The sequence below is a fragment of the Vombatus ursinus genome, unplaced genomic scaffold (assembly GCF_900497805.2).
Source record: "Vombatus ursinus unplaced genomic scaffold, bare-nosed wombat genome assembly UNPS02014807.1, whole genome shotgun sequence".
NCBI lineage: Eukaryota > Metazoa > Chordata > Mammalia > Diprotodontia > Vombatidae > Vombatus > Vombatus ursinus.
This window is the reverse complement of record NW_020954585.1, coordinates 62,296,466-62,320,813: the sequence shown is the minus strand read 5'-3', so window position 1 is coordinate 62,320,813 and position 24,348 is coordinate 62,296,466. Positions and strand designations below refer to the sequence as shown.

General features: G+C 39.4%; 1 protein-coding gene across 1 annotated transcript; it reads right to left on the bottom strand.

Annotated features, from left to right (window-relative positions):
• Window positions 1-8,008: 8,008 nt before the first annotated feature.
• LOC114052358 (pancreatic secretory granule membrane major glycoprotein GP2-like) lies at window positions 8,009-24,009 on the bottom strand. The gene is made up of 11 exons (XM_027874918.1): window positions 23,980-24,009; window positions 22,040-22,161; window positions 19,319-19,759; window positions 19,101-19,220; window positions 17,111-17,322; window positions 15,217-15,365; window positions 13,836-14,081; window positions 13,565-13,727; window positions 12,767-12,848; window positions 11,110-11,154; window positions 8,009-8,754 (listed from the first exon to the last, which is right to left on the bottom strand). Exons 2-11 carry the CDS (start codon window positions 22,110-22,112, stop codon window positions 8,693-8,695), a joined length of 1,593 nt encoding a protein of 530 aa, XP_027730719.1. The 5' UTR covers window positions 22,113-22,161; window positions 23,980-24,009; the 3' UTR covers window positions 8,009-8,692.
• Window positions 24,010-24,348: the final 339 nt, after the last annotated feature.

The window sequence follows — 24,348 nt, the reverse complement described above, 5'->3', positions numbered from 1 at the left end:
TATAATTTTAAATCTGTGATCTTAGGTTTACATGATAAATCATGTCATGGTTTGTTCCATTAAACAAAGGGATTTGGGAATAATTTCAAGTAAGGTTCTTGCCCCTTCTCATTGCTAGTAACCTGGAGTTTATTTCCAGAATTGTCCTTCCTGTCCCAATACTTTAGCATAGATTACCCTAATTACCCTAATATCCTAGCCAGGGACCAAAAGAAGCCAAAGGAGGCAAGTATAGATTTAAGACAAACAAAAAGGACTGCTATCCACACTGGGCAGCAAATGTGTAGTATGCATTACTGGATAAAAATAGAATTAGTCTCAAGAAAGATTAAATAATTTCATGGATGATAGCTCCATAATAGGTTATTAGGGGAAGCTAAAGAATTGTCCTCACCTACCCCCTCCAGGAATTCAACCCATCAATCATTCCTCCTTTCTCTTGTGTCTTTAAGATTTAGTGAAAAATGTGTTGGGCCTTGAGTTGTAAGAGACTATGGCAAAACCTGCTTCTCTTGTTTGCCTGCTATGTGATCGTTAGCAAGGTACTAAACCTCTCTGAGTCTCAGTTTCCTCATCTATAAAATGGTGATAATAATATCTTTAGTATTTACCTCATTGTCTTGTTGTAAGGATCAAACAAAACAATATATATGAAGTGCTGTATAAATGTCACATGTATTTGTTTCCAACCTCTTCCCTTCTGACTGCTGACAACTCAACTAACAAACCTCTTGGTGATTGTGGATATCAGCTCTGATCAATAAGCAAGCAGTAAGTTAAAAGGTTTCAACCCCCCCCCCAAAAAAGAGTTAATAACTGACTCTGATAGTCAGGCCCAGGCAAGGCAGGACTTCCTCTAAGATCATGGGGAAGGAAGGGTGATTAACAGATGATTGAAACCATAGAGAGAAAGATAGAACTTGAATTTCCACTGTAAATCAAAGTGGAAACCACAGAGACAAACATGCCAGAGTTAGAGACGTGAATGAGCATAGAGGACATGAGAACAAAAGAGTATTTCTTTTTTTTCCCACAAAAGTGGACTTATTCATTTTTAACATTCTTTTCCTTTTCAATTGAGTTCCAAATTCTCTCCCTTTCTCCCACTCCTTTCCCATCCACTGTGAAGGCAAATGAAATCATATCAGTTACACGTGTGAAATCATGTAAAACATTTCCATATTAGCCATATTGCAAAAAAAAAAAGTGAGAAAATTATACTTCAATTTGCACTCAGAGTTCATAAGTTCTCTCTCTGGAGGTAGATGGCATTTTACATCTCAAGTCCTTTGGAATTGTATTGGATCATTATATTGATCAGAGTCTTTCTGATCAAATCTTTCATAGTTAATCATCATTACAACATGGCTGTTACTGTGCATAATGATCTCCTGGTTCTTCTCACTTCTCTTTGCATCAGTTCGTATAGGTCTTGCCATTTTTTTTTCTGAAATCATTCCCCTCATCATTTTTTAAAATTTGTTTTGTTTTGTTCTGTTCTGTTTTTTAGTGAGGCAATTGGGATTAAGTGACTTGCCCAGAATCACACAGCTAGTCTGAGGCTGAATTTGAACTCAAGCCCTCCTGACTCCAGGGCTGGTGCTCTATCCATTGTGCCACCTAGCTACCCCACCCCCTCATCATTTCTTATAGCACAAAATGCTCCTTCACAATCATATGCCACAACCTTTTCAGCCATTCATTCTCTCAATTTTTGAAACTCCATTCTCTCTTGACTTATTTCTCCTACTTCTCAGCTTACTCCTTCTCTGCAACTTTTTTTTTTTAGGCAGTTGGGGTTAAGTGACTTGCCCAAGGTCACACAGCTATTACACAGCTAGTAAGTGTCAAGTGTTTGGTCTGAGGCCATATTTGAACTCAGGTCCTCCTGACTTCAGGGCCGGTGCTCTATCCACTGTGCCACCTAGCTGCTCCCTGCAACTTTCAATAAGTATGAGAAGTAATTCCGTCATGTTAAATCTTCCCTCATAATGTAATTCTAAGTTCTTCCTTTCCTGCTGCTACCACATTAGTCCAAGCCCTTATGATTTGTCACCTGTACTATCCCCAATAGCCCTCTAATTGATCTTCTTTAACTTTCATGTCACATTGTTGTAAAAATCATTTCTTATTTAATATTATGTTTTTCCCAATTACATGTAAAATAATTTTAAAATTCTTTTTTTTTTCAAATTTTGAGTTTCAAATTTTCTCTTTCTCTCCTCTTCCCCCCCCATTGGGAAGGATTTGACATAATTTTGACATAAATACATATGTAGTCATGCAAAACATATTTCCATACAAATCATTCTGTGAAAGAAAACATAGACAAAAAAAAACCTCCAAAAAAGTTGGCTTAGTGGACTAATTATCAGACCATTGGCATATTTTCTTGGTTAACTGAGAACAAAAACAGCCAAGTCACAAAGGACTCCATTTCCTTCCTTGAGCTTCTAACCACAGATCACCTATAGAAGAGCAATGCTCTACTGTCTTCTTGATGAATATTCTTTTCCCTGATTTTTAGTATCCTTCCCCTGATATGGCTAAGTAAGCTTCCTTTTGTTAGATGGCCTACAACCATGTAATTTCATTCCAGTTTTAAACCTGGAGTACCAACCTGGCCTAATACAACTATTGAAGGGGTAAGGTGAAGAAGGAGGAGGAGAACAAGAAGAAAAAGGGGAAGGGGAAGGAGGAGGAGGAAGAGAAGCAGAAGGAGAAAGAGAAGGAGGAGGAGGAGGAGGAGGAAGAGGAGAAAGATGAAGAGAAAGAAGACAAGGAAGTGGAGAAGAAGGAAGAATAAAATGGGAAAAAAAGAGGAGATATGAGTAATGAATAAGAGAAGGAAAGGAGAGAGAGAAAGAAAGGAGAAGAAGAGAAGAAAGAGGGAGGGAGGGAAGGAAGGAAGGAAGAAAGGAAGGAAGGAAGGAAGGAAGGAAGGAAGGAAGGAAGGAAGGAAGGAAGGAAGAAACTTAGGATTGATTTGTAAATTGTATCATTTTCTGTCCTTTGGGAATACACTTCAGGAAAGAAAATGGGGAGAGTAGAAGGAAAGGAAATCTAAAAAAGGAAAAAATTCTTTGAATTTGAGAATTTTGATTTTTTTTATTACCATGACATATTAATTGCCACCAAGTTTTTCATCAGAAAGTGGGAATCTGTATTACTCCTTTCTTTCTAAATTGTATAGTTTTCTGTCACTAAATAGAATAGAGGAGCACACTTCGGAGTAGCAACTGGGGCGTGAATTCTAGCAGAGGCACATTCTTCATTAGCTACACGTTTTGTGTGGGCATGTTCCCACAGCGCCCTCTACTGCCAGGCCAGTGATAAGCCAGTATTGCACAGTCACCTAATGAAACTTAGATTCTGGGAGTCTGGTAATAACAGGCGGCTGGGGGAAGGGGAGATTCTAGGGGGGAAAGCTTCTTTGTTATCCCCTTCCTCCACTTTAGTTCACTCAAACGGCACCTGGAACTGAGTGGCAGGAGACATGGACTAGTTGCTTTTGCCATTATCTAAGTTATAGGAATGGGATATGCCCATCCAAGTTATAGAATCATAGAATCCTGGAAGTTAGAGCTGAGAAGAACCTAAGAGGTCCTCTAGCCCTACACTTCATAATATAGACGAACAAATTGAAGCACAGATTGGTAAATTGATTTATCTAAAATCGTATAGTTAGTTTGTACCAGAATCTGGACTACAGCATGTGAACTGATCCACAATTCAATGCTCTCTCCATTACACCATGCTGCCAGAAACAAATTTCATCACTTTTAAAACTCAGACTATAATCTCTGCTTTACTTAACTCATGGGCTATTTGTGAAGGGAAAATGAAAGGTCTCATAGGTGCAGTGGAAAGAGTGTAGATGTGGAGTCAGAAAGACCAGATTTAAATGCCACCTCCATTTGGTGGTGAGAGGCAGCTCTGGGAAGCAGGTACTATAAATTATCCCTATTTTGCAGATAAGAAAAGTGAGGTAAAGAAAGGCTAAGTAAATTGCTGAGGGGAAAACAGGTAGTATGTGTCTGAGCCAGGATAACACTAAATGAGTGAAAAAGATTAATATTACAAAGACTATTCTAAAGATGAAATCTTGGGTATTCCTTTTCTTAAAGGGGGAGAGGAGGGAATACCTATGTAAGTCAGCTCAGTAGAAAATCCCTAAAGCACCAGCAGGAAGGCGAAATAGTCTATTTGTAGGCATTGTGACATTAAGCAAAAACAAAACAAAACAAAAAACATAAGCTCTAGAGTTAGGGGACCTGGGTTTGATTCCTATCTCTGCCTTTTATCAGCTCTCTGACCTGAGGCAAATCACTGACTATATCTCAGCCTCAGCCTCCCCTTTGGGAAGTTACACACCCTGTGTGGTTATTTAGAGAATAACTATAATCTTTAAGTTTGTTCTCTGGATTCCAGTGTTTAGTAACTGGAAAACAGACAAACTTGATATAGTGGAAAGAGTACTGGATTTAGTCAGAGAACCACACAACTCTATCACTTGTATGACCTTGGTCCAGTCCTTTGACTCTCTAGACCCGTTTCCTCAACTGTTAAATTAGAGTATTGGGTTACGTGATCTTTAACGTCCTTTCCAGCCCCTAGAATCTATGAAAGTATGTTTTTGTTGTTCATAAAGACACACTAAAAAGATGAAACAAGTGGTCTTTCAGTGTGTTTTCCTAGGCAGTGTGTAACCAACCCCTACCACTGCAGCTGCCTACCTAACAGAGGAGCTCTCCCTGGTGCTAGAAACACTGTCAGGGATCTGCTTCAGAACTAGAATTTAAAATCACAGATCTAGAACTGGAAGAGACCTTCAGAGGTCATCTAGTCCAACCCCCTCATTTTGAAGCTGAAGAAACTGAGGCCTGACAAAGTTAAGGGACTTGCACAGGATCACACAGCTAATAATTTTCTGAGACAGGATTTGAGCCCATGTCTTGCTGGCTACAAATTCAGCACTTCATACGCTATGTTATTGTTGTTGTTGTTGTCATTGCCGTTTTCACCATCATCATCATCATTGTTGTTGTTGTTGTTGTGAGAAGGGACTTTCTTAGCTCTTGGCAGTCTGAAGGTCTCTTCTCCTAAACATACTGGGAACCCAAGGAAAACACGTATATCCATAAGCATCAGCCTTCATCCTTAGGAATGATACAAAAGGGAGATATTTTCTGGATCCTGAAAATGATTTGCAGAAGGCATACTAGCATGCATGGTGTGACCATGATATTCATTTATCTTTTATAGGAAGAAGACTGTCAGGCTCCTGTAATAATTCCACTATGGGAGAAACATTTTGAACCCAAACACTTGTACAGTGGAAAACGTCCTGCACTAAAAGGCAGAATTTCAGGTTCTGAGAGTACATCAGACCACTCTTCTTTGAGCCTTAATTGTCTTATTTGGAAAACATGGATAATAGTATCCCCCTACTGAATCAGATTCTTAAAGTATGTTAAATCTTCAGTGTCAGATTTTATGATTGACATAGATGGTCTTTGAACTGATCCCCATCCTCAGATTTACACTACTCCTCCAAGGAAAACAATTCCTTTTTGCCCTGCTGGCTTAGGAGAATGAAGCAGGGCAAATTGGGGCATCAAATCCCATCTCAGAAAAGTATTAGCTATGTTATCTTGTACAAGTCTCTTAACATCTCCGAGTTTCCATTTCCTTATCAATAAAGTAAAAGTGTTGGGCTAGTAGTCACCAAAATCCAAGATCCTGTGACTCAGAGATTCAGAAAAGCATGAAAGTCATTGAACTGAATGAAAATCAGGAGATCTGGATTTTCTCTATCTGAAAAATGAAGATGCTAATATTAAAACTTCCAACCTCCAACGGCCATTACAAGAAAAATGCTTTGTAAACTATAAAATACAAAATAAATATGAGCTATTTTTCTCTACCACTCTCTGTGTTATCTTATGTAAATGAATTCACTTCTCTGAATGTGTTTCCCTTCTTCAGACTGATAGGGTTGTACTATATGGTGCCTGAAGTCTTTTTCAGCTCTACAATTTTATGAGTCTGTGTTGATATGTGTTAAGAAATGGAAGCATGTCTATCTTGTCTGGGGAAGAATCTTTCCATTGCAAGCCAGTAGGTGGCATTGAGAGAGCAAATAAAACCACATTGGAATCATCCTCAAGCTGCCAGGAATTTTTTTCCAGGCAAGATTGGTGGGGGTGAGTTTTGATGGCAGAGTAAGAAGGAACCCACTTTCATTGTGTCCAAGAAAGTCAATTTTTCATCTATTCCATTCAAGCTTTAGCTTTGGAAATCACAAGGTATCTAAAAGAAAATACCCTTCCTAAATGCCAGAACAAAAAAGTTAAGAGAGAAGGTAGAGGAAGTAGAATGTAGTAGAGTTCAATTCAAAATGACTGGATTTGAATGATCACTTTGTGTGACCTTGGACAGTTCATTTAATCACTCTGAGGCTCAGTTTCCTAATCTATAAAATGAGGGCATGAAGCTAGATGATTTAAAAAGCATAGTGCAAAAGCATAAAAAGAACCAAATTCACTGTACTTTTCATCATTACTACAAACTATTATCATTATTAGCTTTATTAAGAATAAAACTCTGATAAACAATAACAACTAGACTGGTATGAGGCATTCTATTAATCATGCCATAGCTATGGCATTCATGTTTTATGAGAGGAGCTGATGGCCTCCTGCAACAATTCTATTGTGAGAGAACTAATAATAATAATAATGACAATAATAATAGTAATATATTATATTTGTAGAGTGTTTCATACTTTTCAAAGCCCTTTAATATGAATTTTCTCATTTGATCTTTTCAGCAGTGTTGTAAGGTGGGCAAGGCAGACATTATCCAAATTTTACAGAGAAGGAAACTGAAGCAAAAATGAAGAAGATAGCATGTCTCAAGTTGTACCCTAGCTGGAAATGGAAGTTTTTAACCCCTTACCTTCTTTGGAGGAAAAAAAAGTGAATTTAATAATAATAACTAGCACAACTCTTGGATGTAGATGCTATTATTATCTTCTTTTTAAAGATGAGGAAGCTAAGACAAATGAGGTTAAATGGCACCCAGAGTCAAAAAGTCAGTTAAAGTGTCTGAGGCAGGATGTGAACTCAGGTCTTCCTGACTCCACATCCTAAGTTAAATCCACTGCTTATCAGGGAATCTTTTTTTTTGATGGAAAAATGACATAAAGAGAGTAGTTGAGGATACAAAAAGATGGGAATAGAGAAAAGAGGACAGAAATCTAGTAGTTTGGAATTAGGTGTTCAGGGACATGGGCATCACAAAAAATACCATTCTAGCCAAACTTTTCTTTAGACTAGTGTGGTATGGTTAGAAGAGCATCGAACTTGGAGTTTAAAGAATGAGTTCCTGTTCCAGTCCTGCCAAAAACTATGTGGCCCCTGAGCCTCAGTTTCCTCATTTGTGAAATGGATATTATTATACTTGCATTACATAGCTAGTATGGCTATTTTGAGATTTAAATGAGTTTCTGTTCAAGCACTTTGTGTTAAATATGCATTCTTAATATTGTTATTATAAACCATGTGGTGGCAGGAGGTGATGTTGTAGTGAGTCATTTCCACTCCCACCATTAGATCTCAGTCTTTAAGCAATTATTTCCAGATGTTTCTTCCCACAAGAAAAATGGAGTTTGTGTCCAGGAGTCTCACATAGATTTATGTCAACTTTTCCTGGGACCACGAAAGTTCTTGGTAGAACAATCAGGATGCCGCATATGTAACATAGTAAGAATAGGCCTTATCATAATTTAGTTTCATGTCCTCATTTTATAAGTAAGGAAACTGAGACTTAGAGAGATTAAATGATTTGCCCAAGGTCACCCAGAGTGACTAGTAACTTCAAATCCAAAGCTACTACATTCTATTTCTGTTTTCCCTCTTTAGGAGGTTTGAGAGCAATGAACACTGCCCAGCCAGGCCACCTCAGTCATATGCTTGATGAATATTTATTAAAGCTTTCTCTAGAACTGGGCTGGATTCCACTTTGGTAGCTGCTTATTACTCCATAATCTCATTAACCAGAATCAGAGGTTGGGGGTGATGGTAAGGGGTTTGGGGGGAGTCATTCATTGGCTTTCTCAGCTCTAGCCTCCATCATCATTTAACACCTCAGGCTAAGGAAATTTCATAGTATGAGGCAGATGGGGATGCATCATGGGGAACTGGCCCATTAGTTCACACTTAGATCTCTGCATCCATAACCAAGCAGCTCTAGTCAATAAGTCAACCCACCTCCCCCTCTACTGGGCCTAGGGGCTGACATTAGAGGACCCTTGTGTCATTCCTAGCTTCAGGACCAGGTTGAGATAAAGCCTTAGTCTAGCATGCAGATTCTTCATACCATGCCAGGAACCTAGAGGGCTCTCCTTAAAGGATCTTCCCTACTGCTAAGTGAGGCACAGACCAAAATAGATATATAAGGTCTCTAGTTGAAAGCTATTCCTCTGAAAGAGAAATAAGATAAAGGCACTGACTACTTCTGTCAATTTTTTTAAAGAGATACTACATACTTGCCCCCTACTTCATAGCTATTACTAAATCATATTCTCTATGTTCTTTGGAGAGTTAAAGGGCAATGTCCAGGATGTGTGAGCTTCATTTGATAGACGAGGGCACCATTCTTATAGCAAAGGGCATGATATCCAGCTAGATTAATGGAACAGCAAAATCCCAAGGACAGACAGCAACAGCCCTGGCCAGATCATTAGGAACCCTGAAACATAAAAGAGAAAATGGCAAATTATCCTCCTCTGATCTCAGGCTTTGATGGTGTGTTGAGGGCTGTCATCGAACCCAAACTGGATTTCTACTGTTCACTGCACTGGGGTAGGAGAGAAAGAACTTACCTTCTGAATAGACTTCAGGCCAAAAGGTGGCATCTAGCCAGTGTGGCTGCAGTCACTGATAACTATACAAGGCCCTCTCTCATATGCACATTGCCTATATTTGTATATCTTATACTTACTAGCCTTGTAATTTGCAAGACTGTATGATACAGCGCAGCTAAGTGGTGCAGCGGATAGAGTGCTGAGCTTGGTGTCAGGAAGACTCATCTCGAGTTAAAATCCCGCCTCAGATGCTTACTAGCTCTGTGACCCTGGGCAAGTCACTTAATCCTGTTTGTTTCAGGAGGAAGAAATAGCAAACCATTACAGTATCGTTGCCAATAAAACCCCAAATGGGGTCATGAAGAGTTATACACAACTGAAATGACTAAACAACAATGATTATGTGCTGTTGTAAGCTTTGTCCACCTTGAAGGTAGTGTTTTATAGTGGATAAAAAGCTCACCTCAGAGTCAGCAAGACCTAGCTCAAGTCCCATCTGTGACATATGCTAGCTGTGTGACCATTGGCAAGTCACTTAACCTCTCAATGACCTAGGCAACTCTCTAACACTGTGAGTGGAAGAGGAGATGCTGACACTGAGAAAATGATGGCTCTGCGATTCCTCCCCACCCCCACTCCTGATCCCTCACATCCCTATAGCAGTAGTAGGAGGTAGGCAGGCTTTGTATTATTATCCTCATTATACAAACAAAAAAATTGAGACTTCAAGAGGTTAAAGGACTAACTCAAGTCTAGGTAGCTGCTTAGTGACAGAACTAGCACTAGAATATGTCTCATGACTCCTAATTCCAGTACTTTTCCCATTTTCCTTATTACCTATATACATACATATGTATATATATATATATACACACATCTATATACATATATACACATATGTACACACACACATATATATACACACCTTATTTCTTATCTCGTTCTGATTTCACTCTTTCTTCTACTTTCTTCTTTATATAACCTTGCTGCCTATAACTTAATAGCATTGATTCAGCCAGAGAAAGAGAAAGGCCCTAAAGCAAGGGTTTTTAACAAGGAGTCTATGACATTGGTTTCATCATCATCATCATCATCATTACTTTAATGATTGTATTTCAATACCATTGAATTCTTTTGTATTCCTATGAATTTCATTTGATATTTTTAAAAACATTCTTCTAAGAAGGGGCCTGTAGGCTTCACCAAACTGCCCAAGGGATCCATGGTACAAAAAGATTAAGAGTCCTTGGCTTAGAGGCAAACCAGAAATCATCCAGTACAGCTCTCTAGTTTTACAGGTGAGAAAACTAAAGTCCAGAATGGAGAGAAGACTTGTCTAGTGTAACACAGATAGTAAGTAGTTGGGTTTTGAGTGAAGCCCAGCTCCCTGTCCTTCATTTTAGTGCTCTTCTTACTATAACATATGTCTTGTCTACTCAGTCTTTCTGCCTTTTGGCTATATCAATAGACCAGTCTATTGAGAAGATTTTTCTGACTTTAAAGATCTCCACAGGTAGAAATTCTGAAGTTAGTCATCCATTCCAAGGTTTGACTATTACTTTTATAAAATAATATTGTCTAAGTTGTTTTGAATGTATTCTGTGTTAAGCATGATGTAGGTTGTCATCTTGATGCACTTGTTTGGTGATTTTTTGGTTGTTCAGACATTCAGTCCTGTTTGACTCTTTGTGATCCCAAGGACCATAGTATGCCAATACTATTCATGGGGTTTTCTTGGCAAAGATCCCAGATTGGTTTGCCATTTCCTTCTCTAGTGGATTAAGGCAAACAGGTTAAGTGTCTTGTCCACAATCACATAGCTAGTAAGTGCCTGAGGCTACATTTGAACTCAGGTCTTCCTGACTCCAGGCACAGAGTTCTATCCACTGAGCCACCTAGCTGCCATGATGACTTTTATTGTATTCTAATTGTATGGCTTATGGTTGGAGTGTTTTCAGGCTTCCTTTATCTGTATTCCTTATTGTAGCTTATTATCTGGGGCAAAAACCAAGCAGGAGAGATAAAAAGGGGAAGAATGGAGATAGAGAATTAATTAATTTTGTATAGCTGCTAGAAGGAGAGAATGATGAAAAGGAAGGAAGGAAGGGAGGGAGGGAAGGAGGGAAGGAGAAAGGAAGTTAAGAGGGAGGGAGATAGGAGGGAGGGAAGAGAAAAGGGAAGTAAGGGAGAGAGGGAGGGAGGGAGAAAGGGAAGGAAGGAAGGCAAAAGGAATAACTTACCTAAGGGGGTGGCGGTTCCACTTGTGACAGGGACAGATGGGGAACCTACCAACAAGAACATAAAGGTGAGTGTCTTATCAGCTAAGTTCTTGCAGCCCTTAAGTCATCCTGCTTCTGAAGAGTAATAGTATGAAAAATGATGGGGAAAATGAATGGTTTATCACATTTAAATCTCAACAGGAAGGCAGGACAGCTCAAAGCTTTAAAGCAGAACCTACTCAGAGAAACCTATTGTTTCCTTCCTTTCCCTACCCCCAAGTGGTCTTTTTGATATGTAGTAATGACAGACCATTCCCACTCACCCCATATAGCACTGAGTTGCCAGATCTTGCCACCTCAACAATATTCCTTGGATCCTTCACTTTCTCTCTTCTCGGATCATATCCTAATTCAGATCCTAATTATTTTCCACCTGGACTACAGCAATAGCCTCCTAATTGACCTCACTACCTCAAATCTCTCCCCTTCTCCACTCCATTCTCCTCCACACAGCCAATGAAGTCATCTTCCTAAAGATCTAAAAAGCAAGTCTGACCAAGTCACCCCTCAGCTCAATAAACTCCAGTGGCTCCCTGTTATTTCAAGGACCAAATATAAACTCCTTTGCTAATCCTCAACTTACTGTTCCAGCCATGGAAAAGTTTACTGTGTAATAAACACATCAATCCCCTTCATATACACTATAGTTTAACCAAATTAGATTTCTTACTGTCAATTATACCTAATACTACATTTCCATTTCTGCCTTTGTCTGCTATGCCCAGAATGCACTCCTTACCTATGCCGCTTATAATCCCTAATGTGTCCTTCAATGCTCAGCTCAGACAGTACCTCCTACATGAAGCTTTTCCTTATTCCCAAACTCTGCCTGAACCACTAGTACCTTCACCACTACCCCTCCCAAAAATTTATTAAATTGCCTTGTATCTATTTTGTATGTAACTCTATATGTACACATTGTCCTCCCCCAACTAGATTGTAAGCTCCTTGAGGGCAAGGACTATTTCACTTTTGTTGTTGTATCCCCAGTGCCTAGCACAATCCCTGGCACATAGGAGAGGCTTAATAAGTGTCTGTTGATTGATTAATAAGTAAAGGAAGCTGTAAGGCATGGAACATGGGGAAATGAGTCCTAAAAAATAATTTTTTAAATTAAAAAAAAAAAGCAACCTTAAGCTCAACCAATAAGCATATTAAGGTAAAGCTGTGTAAAGGCTGTATCCTCCCCCAACATACACCTGCCTCCTCAATATGCAATATGCTTATTGCCTCTTCTTGACTTCTTTCACCCTTTAAAGCTGCCCTTATTGTTTTCAAGCTGTTTTCCATCAACCAACCCTTCTCTTTCTTGTATCCTCCTCATCCAATAACATACTCTCGTGGCTTAAATCCTTCTTTTGACCCTGATCTCCATTTGAGCTGACTCCCATCTCTCCTCTCTCTCTTAATGACTTATTTTCTCACCACCTCCTCACTTCCCAAACCCCTACCATGTAGTCCCCACCCCTTCCATCTTACTACTGAAAATACTCTCTCCAAGGTCACCAATAATGTCCTAATCACCAAATCCATTAACCAAATAGAAAGTTAATTGGATCCTTCCTCCAAGGATGTTATTGATGACCTCACACTCTCATCATCATTAAGTTCTTTTTACCTCTCCGGGCAATAGGTCCCAAATCCAGAACATGAGCTGTGTCGATAGTAACTTCACTGCGGTGTTGAATTCCAGAGCAAGACTGTTAGAGTGGAAAATTCCCATCAGATTAGTTTCTAACTGAAGATTTCCAACTGACACATGCCCCTGACTCTAGCAGCACTAACTCTGGAATCAGTCATACTTTCCGTATGTCTTCCACATTAAGAATACTCTAAGTTTTCCTTTATTAGATCTTCTACTTTTCCTTTGTCCTGATCCAAATATCTCTAAATGCTATTCATATAGTATTTTTGTCTGAAATGTTATCCTTACCAGTCCCCAAAGTGATCTCAATTGGATCCTCATCTTTTTGTAACAGATTTAGACTCTTACAACCTCCAGACCACTCCTCCAACCCACCCCATGATACATGACCTCCTTTACCTCCCTACCTTTCCCATCCACTCTCTTCAAGTAAGCAAACTTTCTCCCAGCTTTGATTCCCATCTCCCATTTCCAAATTTTCCCCCTCTTCTGAGTGAGTTGCCATAAATGTTGAATGAAATGTACGTTTCCCCTTTGCTTGACACTGGTGCCTTCCTGCAGACAGTCTCCTTGATTTAGTGGAATGGATTTTGTCCTTTGCTTCTCAGTAATCTCTTTTTTAAAAAAATTCCCAGCATGAAATGGAGTGAAAAACACCCAGAGAAAATGGTTATCCTAAGCTATTTTAGGTAGTATGCTTTTTATAACGTATAAATGCACACTGATTGTGAACACTGCAGAAGAATTCAATCATATTCAAGATGCACTTACTGGACGACATCGTTCTTTGAGACTGTCACAGAGATAAACTTCACAGTGCAGGTAGACAAGGTCATGATTTCCAGCAAACATAAACACTTGAACTGAAAAGCGACCTTCAGTAGATACCCCATTCTCCTCCACTCTGATGGTTGAATCATATAAGTTTGGGCAGCTGTGAGGGTGACAATGGTAGGGTTATCCTTCTAAGAGGACTCAGATGGCCCAAGTCCTATAGCTGAAATTTAGTTTTGCCCCTGGGCAACCATTGACTGGCAAATACCTGTTCCTAATGATGAAATACTTCAAGGGGTCAGTTGGATCTTTAGTGGGTGTGGCGTAGCAGTTCTTCATCAGTAGGTTGAACTGGGAGGTATCCCCTTGGTATAAAATGGCACCCACATAGAGCATGGATTCAACAGACAATACAGCCATGGCACCTTCATAAGGGGAGGTGTAATTCTGGTCTTGGAAGAGAGCCATTCTCACTAGGAATTTTCCTGAGCCAGTGGCATTAATGTTCAGAGCACTGGAACAAGACCATAATGGTAGAAACATCAGCCTTTAAATTTTCATTCATACACTCATTCAACAAATATTTATTAAAAGCCAACTGTGTGCAAAGCACTATGATAAATGATAAGGAAGACATATCATTTAGACAATACAATATCAATGCCCTGGAGCTTACAGTCATTGGGATTAAGCCACAAAGACAATTGTAACATGCATCATTGTATGACAAGGGCATTAGAGATAAGTAACAAAATTGATGAGAAAAGTGTAGGGAAGGGAGTTGTTTCCAACCAGAGGAGAATAACAATGAACTGTATTCAGGGTTTATGAAATATAAGCAGTTATCTCCAATGGTAAAAATACATTTGAAGCCAAGGTTTTAAGTGTTTGATCTCTTTATGGTCTACTTAACCTTGACCTACTCCCCACACCACTTATCCAGTCTTCTTACACCTTATACATTCTACACACACACATATTCTTTGATACTGGCCTCCTTCAATAAACACTCTTACTTCATAGCTCTGAGCATTTTCACTGGCTGTCCCCCATGCTTTCCCCCCTCATCTCTATCTCCTGGCTTTCCTGACTTCCTTCAAGTCCCAGGTAAAATCCTGCCTTATATGGGAAACCTTTTTCAATCCTTCATAATTCTAGTGCCTTCCTTTTGTTGATTATTTTCTATTTATCCTATATATTATTTGTTTGTATATACTTGTTTACATGTTATCACCCCATTAGACTATGAGCTCCTCAAGAGCAGGGGTTGGCTTTTGCCATCCTTTGTATCCCTAGTACTTAGCACTGTGCCTGGAACATGATGGGCATTTAATAAATGGCTATTGGCTAGGATCTATTCCATAACTTCAGAGTGTTTCTTCGATCCTAGCCAAGATAAAATGGGTGAAAATGGATTGCAAATGGGTGCTATATACAAGTGAAAAAAATGACATAACAATTGTAAACACAAATGAGCCCTGACTCATATTTTCTTGACAGTGGATCAATAGTTATATTCTTGTAACCAGAGAAGATGAGGATATACAGCTAGTGCCATCCATACTACACATATGCTCTATGCTGTAAATTGCAATTGCAAATATTGATAGAATGCACCATTCACCAAGGTAGCTCTTCCAGTGTTGTACCTGACAATGGGCTTTGTGGCTGTTTGGAGACTGACTTTCATATCCAGGGGGTAGGCACACTGAAAGTCAATTTTGAAAATGCTGTCTCTGATGATAAGCTGGTTGGCCAAGGTCAGCGTGTTTTTGTAAATAGCATGAGTTGCATTTCTCTTGGGGGAAAAAGAAATATTCCATGTTATTAGCCTTATTTTTAGACAAATGAAACAGCTTCAGCATTTCTCAAATACTGTCCTTTAGGCATCTTCACAGGTTATCACAATAGTGGTTTTTACCTTTTAAATTGGCATTTATTGCCTTTTATGTTTCTATCTTGAAAGAGTAACACCTTACCATACCCCTTACCCTCACCATCATGTACACACATGTGGGTGCGTAAGTGTTTAAATATATGTATGTATGTGTGTATGTATATTCATTTATCTGAAGAGGCAACAGGATGTTCTCAAGAAATTTTTAAGGCAAAATTCATTTTACTTGACTTTAATTTTTTAAAAATAAATTTTTGATACTTTTAGAGAGTATTATAAAATCCAACCAGTAAAAGGACATCATAGTTCCTCAAAGGGCTTAGAATCACTATTTTTTTTATTATCATCATCATTGAATGGTGATGATGGATTCTAGAGTTCAAGGTCACCTTCCAAATCATCTGGTTTCTTCATTCAACAAATAATGAAACCAAGGTGTAGCTAGAACTAGAACCCATGGCTTCTAACTCCTGTTGTTGTTGTTCAGTCATTTTCAACTCTTCATGACCCCATTTGGAGTTTTTTTTGGCAGACTGGAGTGGTTTGCCATTTCCTTCTCCAGCTCACTTTATAGATGAAGAAACTGAGGCAGGGTTAAGTGACTTGCCCAGGGTCACACAACTAATAAGGCCAGATTTTAACTCAGGAAGAGGAGTCACCTTGACTGCAGGCCTGGCACTCTGTCCACTGCACCATCTAGCTCATTCATTATTCCCTCTATAATTTGGATTTTTCCGTGAGTGTATTCTTATCCTACTGTTTTTCATTGAAGTGTCCTCTCTCAAGAATTCAGCTTTGAAGGGCATTAGTGCTATTTGTAGGGATGAAATTAATTTAATTCTAGATGTAGTATATATATCCCTTAAAGTTCTCTGGGTCTTCAAGGATTAAATGTGGGGTAAAAATTTCCATATTTTTGATCACTGCTATGGTAAGATTTTTATTAAATGAGATCATCTATGTAAAACACTTTCCCATCATTAAAGTGTTACAGAAATGTTAGCAATTTAGAGATGTGCTGGAGACAGCTCAACCAGTTGGAAAGCTGATGTTAAATTTTGAATGTGAGCATTTATACCTCTGAAATTCCAAACACTACAAATCAAGGCTTGGTTTGTTGTTTTGTTGATTGTCCAGACTTAAGAAAGTAATGGAGAAAATATTAATAATACATATTCAGCTCCACAGTGTGTCAAGCATGCTTTCCCCTCCCAAGAGATCTGGTTGTAAAGCATTTACCAACACACATTATTACCATTACCATCTTAATGCAAGATAATGATTTCAGCAACCCAACCAAAATTGGATGTCAAGCTTCAGAATGTCCCTAGAAACATTCTGTTGACAAGAAGCTTAAGTTCATAAAGACCTCACTCATGAAGGGACTGACAAAGGTAAGGGTTATTTACTCTTTCTCCACAATAGAGAATTGACATTATTATCTGGCATGGCAAATCCAAACCCTAGATTGTCATCCAACGTGTTTTCAGTGGGCAGTGGAATGTGAGAGGTAGTGGTTGTCATTGCTGTTGTTGCAAGTTAAAAAATAGAATATTGTTATTTTGAGGAAGATGGGAAACATCAGTCCTGGCCTTCTTCTGATCTCTTTCTATCTCCTAGAAAAGAAAGTGTTGAACTAAGCCTACCTCCAGAGTTGTTCCACAGGCTCCAACCCGTGCTGGGCTCACCACCAACAGCTGGTTGCTCTCATTTGTCTCCAAAAATCCACTGCAGTTCCTGTCTCTGAGGTAGGCAAATATCTCTCCAGTGTACCCCAAACTCTCTAGCTGGCACTTGTCTAGAGACAGTCTGATGTCATTGGCTCCACATTTCAGTAGAGGGTGCAAGTTGGCAATATCTGAAAACTCACCAGACATGCCAGTCAGTAAACATTCAATATACATTTGATAACCACCTACCATATTCTGGGAACTGTGCTGAGCAATGAGACACAAAGAAAGGTGAAAGATAGTCGTTGCTCCCAAAGAGTTTCACAGTCTAATGGGGAAGATAATATGCAAACAATTATGTACAAACAAGCTATATCCAGGATAAATTGAAAGGCACTAGAAATAAGGAAGAGAGGGAAAGGCTTCCTGTGGAAGGTAAGATTTTTGTTGGGCTTTGAAGAAAGTTAGGGAGGTCAGGAGATGGACATAAAGAGATTTCCACACATGAGGAACAGCTAGTGAAAATGCCAGTTCCCAGGGTCAGGAGTTTGAATGTCTTATGAGAGAAATACAATGGAATTTGAAATAAGGAAGCAGGCAAATGGACGTAGAATCTTAGGATTATAGACTTAGATCTAGAAGGAGCCTCTTAGGTCATCTAAGAGTCACCTAGTACAATCTTCCCATTTTGCAGATGAGTAAACTGAGGCTCAGTAGCTTATCCAAGATTACACAGATGTTTAAGACTTGAACTCATGTCCTCCAACTCCAAATTCAGTGCATTTTCTACTGCTTTGTGCTTTATAATAAAATAATTGACAGCATCAATAAAAATGAGCACTTGTGTCACCTTATTGGGAAACATGGGACAAAAAAGTATCCTCAGTAAAATCTGTTTTTTTTTCTTGCTACAAAATGAAAAGAAGCAGCTAGATGGTACAGTGGATAGAGGTCTAGGCCTGGAGTCAGGAAGACTCATCTTCCTGAGTACAAGTCTGGCCTCAGACACTTACTGGCTTTGTGACCCTGGGCAAGTCACTTGACCCTGTTTGTCTCAGTTTTACAAGAAAACCCCAAATGGCATCATGAAGAGTTAGACACAACTGAAATGACTGAGCAACAACAAAAACAAAATGAAAAAGCTTGGGCTTTAAGCCTTCATTGTAATACCTTTGACAAAATAAATACTTTTCAGGGCATGGAGAGCAGGGAGATTTCTGGAACTTAGCACAAATGCATTGGTAAGACCACATCGGACACAGAAAGTTAGGGAAGATGATACCCTCAACACTTTGACAGAGGTGAAGGGTGAGGGAGCAAAAATGAGACTGGATAACCCTAATACTAGTCAGGCTAAGTTCTGGAACAATGACTTAGCAAAACTAGGAAATCGAGGCGTCGTGGCTTCCCTCCCTTGGTTGCTCTCCAACTTCTCAATGTTCTTTCAATTAACAAGCAATATTAAGGATCTACTGTGCATGCCATCAGTTAATGGGTTTACAAAGACAGATAATGGGAACCCAAAGGAGCTGTAAGCACCCTGAGGACAGGAATTGTTTCACTTTTGTCTTTGATCTCCCTATACCCAGCCCAGCTCCTGGCATATAGTGGATCTCTAATAAATTGCTTGTTGATTTATTGATTTAAAGGATGCTGTGAAACTGGAGACTGTTCAAGAAAGGGAAACTAATCCTAATTTTGCTCAAGGTCAGTGTTGGTAGAGCTTGTGGCTTGGTTGCATATCCACACAGCATGTGTCTATACTATCTTTGCATCTCTAGTGCACAGTACCCAATACCCAATGATGCTTAATAAATACTTGTTAAATTGAAATGCATATATCAGTATAGAGCAACAAATGTTCCAACAACCACTTCCTTACTACTTATAGTTTATAGCTTCTGCCTATACCCAGCATGGACAAAGAACTTTAGTTCCCCACCAGTCTTCCCATACTTGTACCTACCAGAAATATTGAGGTCTGGTCTGCAGTGACAGCCCCAGGTGCCATTGACAAGTCGGCATTCCTCTTGGGGGGAACAGTCCAGGTCACATTCTGGCTCAGTTGCATCAGCAGTATTGGGGTCTACAATGCATGGGGAGAAGAAAAGGATGTCAAACAGAAGGGTTCATGAGCCACACACTACTAAGAACCCCAGAGTAACCCAATTCCCAGCTACTCACCTGTACAGTATGCCAGATTACATGCAGGAGTTGCATTTAACTTGTAGACATAGAATCCACCTGTACAAGCCTTCACCTTCACCACCATATTCCAGAGGCAACAATTATTGCTCCAGTGAGCACAGGCTGTGCGACTAACAATACCTTCCTCTTTTGATGGGTGGGTCCCATTCAGCCACACTGGGGCATCTGTGCCACATCTATTGACCGACACACACTTCTCTGGTATCCTTACCCCTCCTGGACCCGAAAACCGATACCAGCCTTCTTTATTAGTGTCACATGCCCTCCTGTTATCCATTTCGTTCAAGCTTCTCCAGGCCTCGACAAGCGTGGTATAGTTATCACATGGATCAGAACACACGTGGGCCTCAGGCATCCCTGGCTCTCCACAGTCTAAGCCCAGTCCATAGGAACTAGGTAAGAGAATGTTTACTGGACCTAATGGAGTGAAAAAACAGGCTCGTGTTTACTTTTTTGTTATGGCTGATTGGCATAAGGCTAGTTGACTAGCCTTTCTTGATTCCCCTTCCCCCCAATTGATAGTACCCTTCCTTCCAAACTAGCTTGTGTTTTTAATTTATTTGCATTTTTCCTCTTTATATTTATTTGGTATATACTTATATGTGTACTTGCTATCTTTCCTTCTTCCCCCCCAAGCCTGCCCCCCCATTACAAGGGACACTTTGTGAGTAGGTTTTGTTGTACTCTTTGTATTTTTATCCTCAGTGTCTAGCACAGTGTCTGGTGCATAATAAATGCTTATTGATAGAGTCTACTGTCTATTTGTTGCGTGTTAACCCTCTTTTTGGTGCAACATCCATCAGCTAAATAAACATGGGACTGAGAACCGAATTATCAGGACAGCCATGACCAACTGACCTTTGAGTCAGGGCTTCCTTTGTAATGAAATCACATAGGTGGTAACAAGGTAGAGTGGAGGGGGGAAAATGGGGGGAAAACCCACTGATTTTGGAGTTGAAGACCTGGATCTGAATCCTGGTTTTGCCTTTTATTACACTTACTTTATGGAGGTGGCCACATCTGCAATTTCGTTGGTATAGATCACAGTGGTGGGAAACCTGCAGCCTAGAGGCCACATGTAACCTCAAGGTCACAGGTTCCCCACCCCAGTTAGGAAATTCCTTTGGCTAATATAGATTGGAACCATTTTTCTGCAGCGTCTTAGGGGTTTGCTTGGACTCATTGAGAGGTTGTGATTTGGTCATCAATGCTGTCGAAGGTGTTGCTTCAACCCAGGTCTTCTTGTTCCAAGGCCTGCTCTCTAATTGCTATGCCATGCTACTTTACTTTATGCTTATTTACTATATAATCATCTGTGTGATACTGAGAAAGTCACTTCACCTCTATGGACCTCAGTTTCCCTGTCTGTAAAATGATGGATTTGGAGGAAGGTGGAAGGAAGGGAACAAGCATTTTAATTGCCCATGATGTGTCAGACACTCTGATAAGTGCTTTACAAATATTATCTTTCAGCTCTAAATCTTATGATTCCTCTTTTCATTTTGTTGGCCAGTTTATATATAAAGATATAAACATGTCTTTAGTAGGCAGAGCCTACATAGGGAGAACTAGAATCTGAGACTCTGAGAAGTGGATGGAACCATTAGGGGATCTAATACAATCTCCTGTTTTAAAGGATAGCAAACTGAAACTCAAAATGCTGGAGTGACTTGCCCAAAAAGTTAGTAATAAAGCTAGGACTCAGAACCCAGGTCTCTTGAGTTCTATCCCACTATTCTTTCCAATGTTCCAATATTCCAATATTCTTTCCTACTATGAATAAAAAGAAGTATTTTACAGAGATAGGACTAAAATGATTGAACTCATTACCACCATCTACCCTGCCTTTATCCCCACAGCTAGTACAGGATAAAAACAGGTAAGTTAAAGAAAGGTTTAGGTCAGGGATGGGAAATCTGTGGCCTCAAGGCCACATGTGGCCTTCTAGGTCCTTGGGTGCAGCCTTTTGACTGAGATCAAGTTTTACAGAACAAATCCTTTTATTAATAATTATTAATTATTTATTATTGTTCTATGAAGTTTGGACTCAGTCAAAGGGCCACACTTTAGGACCTAGAGGGCCACATGTGGCCTCAAGGCAGCAGGTTCCCCATCCCTGGCTAGGTAAACTAATGTATGATGGAATCATTGTGGAGATATTCATGAAAGTTAGTAATATTTAGGGTTTAGTATTATCATCAGAATTATAGAGTCAAAAGAGACCTTAATAAATAATTAATTCTTATTCTCTTTATCAAGGCACTGAAGCTCCCAAAGAGAAAGGGACTTAGTGAAGACTACACACTAAGTTAATGGCAGATTCAAGATTAGAACCCAGGCTTTCTGACTCCCTAGTCATTGTTCTTACTACATCATTCAAAGACTGTAATTACCTATCCTGTCCTTTGGAGCATTCCCCACCCCTCCACCCCAGGTTAAAGCCTCCTACCTCCTGTCCTTTTATTCCTCCTTTTAGGAGCCATCTTTAAAGACCTATTCATGGAGTTAAATAAATAGTGCCATCTGGCTCTCAATCACCATCAGAGGATCACTCAGGGAACTAGTCTGCAGTTTTCCCCTATCCATAGTAGTACTCTGCTGCCCCTGCCCCATGCCCATTTCCTCCTCCCACCCTAACCAACCCTGCCAAATTGTCATATTGGACTAGAGAAATCTAAGACACCAGGTAACACTCACCCTTCTGGGCTGCAAATGCCAAAGTGAAAAAGTAGTAGGTGCAGGCCACAAAGAGGAGGTAGACCCGCTTCATCCTGACCTCTGAAGTGTCTTCTGCTACAGAACTGGGAGTTTTTGTATAGCTGTGGGGAGAAAAAGTACCAGAGTAAAGTGAAAATTAAGAAAGCAACATATTATTGTTGAACGTGTGACAGGCACTGCAAGTTGACTTCCTCCAAAAATTGAATTCCTTCCAAACCCCACCCTTTTACTCTTCCTCCTCTTTATGATCAAGTTAAACTCACCTTCTCTCTGTTTCTCATACATGACACTGTATCTCACATCTCCATGCCTTTGCCTTAACCATCTCCTGTGCCTGGAATGCACTCCCTCCTTACCTGTGCTTTATAGAGTCCCTCTCTTTAAGACACAGAGAAAGAACTGATAAATAGAGGTATGTATAGAATGATTTTCATATATATACATGTTTATGTCTAATGGAAGTCATCTCTAGAGAGAAGGGCAAGTGGAGGGAAGAGAAAAAAAGGGGAAAAAAGAAATTTACATTACTTTATTATATATTTAAAAGGAATAGCAAGTTGTACATGATAGATTTGAAGTTTCATGTACAATCATCTTTTTTTATTATGCTATGTTATGAAATGCTTGTTTTATTCCATAAATTAAAAGTAAAATAAATAAAAAATTTTTAAAAGATATAGCTCAAACATTATCATCACATGAAGCCTTTCCTGATCCCCCAATTTCTACCTTGTATGTGCTTTGCAAATATGTTTATATTTATTTATTTTATATTATGCTGTGTATATTTATTCATGTCCTTGTTTTCCCCATTAATATGTAAACTCCTTGCATGTAGGGATGGTTTCACTCACTATACTTGTATCCCCAGTGTCCACCACAGTAGTTGGCACACAGTAGGTCATTAATAAGTACTTGTTGATGTATTGATTGACATAATAGCTGTGTCCCAGAAAGTTTAGTAAATGTAAGACTTCTGTATCAAATCCCATTTCACCATTGACTGCCGTTTCATTTCTAATTAATCTTCACTTGGCAGTTGTTCCTAAAACTCTAGATTTAATTTTATTTTATTCTTTTACCACTACAACCTCCCAAGTCGTAACATGTAAACCCTTAAAAGTACTGAGAGTTCAAAGGAACTCTAGGTGAACCTTTTGGTAGTAGAATGCACCCCCTCATATGTCACGATTCTAGTATAACTACCTCATTTTACAGATGAGGAAACTGAGGCCCAGGACAATGAAATGACTAGAAAAATGTCACAAGGCAATAAATGACAAAGGAATGATTTGAACCCAAATCTTCTGATTCCAAAGTCAGAAGAATAAATATATGAACAAATGGTAATCCAAGAATTTAAAGGAAAATAAAATTGGAAGATATCAGAACTCTGATAAATGCAGTTACCAATCAACTTCAGAGGACCCGTGGTGAAACATACCTCCCTTATCTTAGAAGAGAGATGGTGGAGTATAGGTGCAGAACAAGGCATATGTTGTCAAACAGCTAATGTCTTGGTTTATTTTACTTAATTATACAAGTAGATCAACACCTTTAAATTGCAAAGCCCTCGGATAAAGACCCTGCCCACCTATCCTAGCCATGGATCCACTTCAGAAGCACAACAATAAACATCAGTTCTCTGAAAATGAGAGATCAGACTCTGCAAAATTTCCTTGAAACAAATTAGAACACTGAGAAGTCTCTACTAATATAGTTAGAATTGATATTCATGCAATTGGCAGGGAAAGATTCAAGACATTAACTGATTGCAGCCACAGTGCTGATGACACAGAGGCACTCTAGGACTCTGAAAATTTCCTAGGAATGAGTGAAGCTGAAATAATATAGATCTATATGAGAAGAGATGGGCTGGAGACTAACAGGTTCTGCCCAGGCTGTTCCATTGGACTTACCTTGAGGATGAAAGCAGTGGCTTTGTTGGTTTAAACTGCAGCCTGAGAAAGCAGCATTTGTTAAACTGTTTGGTTTTATTGGCATTCACCGGAGGACTTCACCTCCCAAACTGCCACGGGGCTTTCCTTGATTGGAGCCCCAGGGCAGAAAAAAGATGGAAATAAGATGTATGTCTTACTGTTTCGTATACATTGAGATAAGGAAAAGAACACGAAAGCAATGCCATGAGGCCTCACTAAACCCCAGGCAAGATAGGCATGCCTGAAAGAACTGAGTGAGGTGGATTTTGTTTTGAGTTGGGGGATAATTTGTCAAATTTTTAAGAAAGTCTAGTGCAACACCTGACATCCTCCATGCTGTATGGGGTG